The 2,085-nt window shown below is 42.5% G+C and overlaps 1 protein-coding gene across 1 annotated transcript; it reads left to right on the top strand.

Moving 5' to 3' along the window:
* The first annotated feature begins 310 nt into the window (after positions 1 to 310).
* On the top strand, positions 311 to 1,525 carry LOC149077631 (F-box/LRR-repeat protein 6-like). Its single transcript, XM_089242386.1, has one exon. The coding sequence runs from the start codon at positions 311 to 313 to the stop codon at positions 1,523 to 1,525; it is 1,215 nt and encodes a 404-aa protein (XP_089098512.1).
* Positions 1,526 to 2,085: the final 560 nt, after the last annotated feature.

Raw genomic sequence — 2,085 nt, 5'->3', positions numbered from 1 at the left:
TTGAGATTTGAATAACCCTGTACTTGTACGTTTTGTACGTACGTTTGTCGGTCCGTCCATGTACGTTGATTCGGATTCATTTTTAGTTATATATATATATATACTCTATATATCACATTCAAGTAGTCACCAGGCTCATGGCCGTTACCAAGGCGTTTTTTGCTATCAATGATTTTTTTTTCAAATTTTTTGTGTGGTATTGGAAGGCTCGAAAGAAGCATATACATTGAGTGCGTTCACGTTGAATAAATATACTAAAACACGAAGCCTCTTTTTCTTTCAAGTGCGTTGGTATCAACGAATAGAAAAGATGAACTATTTCGACAGTTTGCCTCCAGAGCTGTTGGTGCGCATCTTCTCCTTCTACATCGATTCGGAGGGACCTCGGAAATTCTGGACGAACATCCCATCGGTCTGCAAAAGGTGGAATGTAATTTCTACGACCCCTTCGCTTTGGGTGGACGTCTTGGAGTGGGGTATTTACGACTGCAAAGTATTGATGATGCTGGGAAAGAGGGGGTTGCTATCTTCAGCGAGGCGATTGGAATTTTCGGTCGAACCAACGGGTTACAGCCGAATGGCTCAAATTATCCGATGTTGCCCTAACCTCAGAGAAGTGGATTTGGTGTGGAGCTCCTTACCGAGAACTCTGACGGAGGCCTTCGCAGAACATTGTCCGTACATCGAGGATTTTCGCTTGTCGATGAATTTCGAGAGCGATCCCGACGAGGGTATCGAAGACGGCGCGATTGAATCGTTCCTGAGTGTCCGCGGTCAGAACTTGAAGATCGTCAGTCTCAGTCACATCTTCCTTGAGAAAAATGCGTCCCTCGTTTCGGTGATCGCTGAGCACTGTCCATCACTGGAACAATTGTTTCTTTCCCACACAATAGTATTAAGGGAATATGATTGTATTCCAAAATATGATTACTACGAAAACCGCGCCCGGCTCCCCATCAACACGCTCATGATTGGATGTCCAAAACTGCGAGTGTTGGGTATACACCGGCTGGACGTGTTTTTTTCGGAATCAGTGCCTCATCACAGTGGATTCGATGACCTCGTTGAGTTCTCAGCCGAATACGCCGATTTCAACGGTATGGACCTGCTTTCTATGCTGAGAAACGCTAGAAACCTTAAACGTATGGAATTATCGTATTGCCGGAACGTCACTCTGAAAAAATCACCGAGGATTCCATCAGATAAAATGGAAGCTTTTTGCGTCGAGTGCAACGACCTGGACGATTCTGTTTCTTTGAAGTTTCTCAAACAGGTCATAAACACGTGGAAACGTACGCTGAAGCGGCTCGAGCTAAAACATCTCAATGGCGACCCAACGAAGCTTCTGGAAGCTTATCTGCATGAAAACCCGAATCCAAGGCTCAAAAGGCTATCGATCTGGGGAAATGACGTGAGCACTTCCGTTTTGAAAAGAGTGATGCGACAATGTAAGAGCCTCGATGATGTGAGTGTGAGCCAACACGAGTTTAGTAATCGTCAGGAGGTAGAAGATTTCTGCGCTTAGGTTCAACCAAAAGTATAGACATCGGAATCTTGTTTAAACTCTATCCGTATTCATTTACTTGTCTTTTTTTGTTTATTGGGTGCTTCTTTTTTTCCCCTCGTAATGTTCAGGGAAGCCGGAAGCCGAAGAGGGGGATGTCAAAAATTCTGAAAAGGGAGTAGAAATTCAAAAAAAAATTAATAATTTTTTCATTTCTCGTGATTAGTGATTTTTCTGCAGTTTTACATGCTTAACATACAGGGACGAGATATCCCGGCTTTGTGTAGATGGAAGAAATGAATTTTATCACTCTCTCCCTTCTTTCGTAGCTCTTCATTAGCAACCCCTGTAAACGGAAATTGTTTTTTTTTCTCCTTTACCTCAGCATTACATGTTGCGCTTTTCTCTCCTTCACCATATACAGTAACTTAACAAATAGAGAAAGGATGGGGGAAGAAAAAGAAAGAATGGAAAAACCTGCTTCTCAGAAATGATCTTTTTCCCTTTTATTCCCTATACATTAACTATAATACCGATTTCGGACATTTATCGATACAAGTTGGACCACATATCGTCAAAAT

The sequence above is a fragment of the Pholcus phalangioides genome, unplaced genomic scaffold, assembly GCF_987345545.1.
Source record: "Pholcus phalangioides strain wild (caught in Gottingen) unplaced genomic scaffold, Ppha-v1.0 ptg000015l_1, whole genome shotgun sequence".
Taxonomy (NCBI): domain Eukaryota; kingdom Metazoa; phylum Arthropoda; class Arachnida; order Araneae; family Pholcidae; genus Pholcus; species Pholcus phalangioides.
The sequence above is the reverse complement of the archived record's forward strand: the minus strand, read 5'-3'. Positions and strand labels throughout refer to the sequence as shown.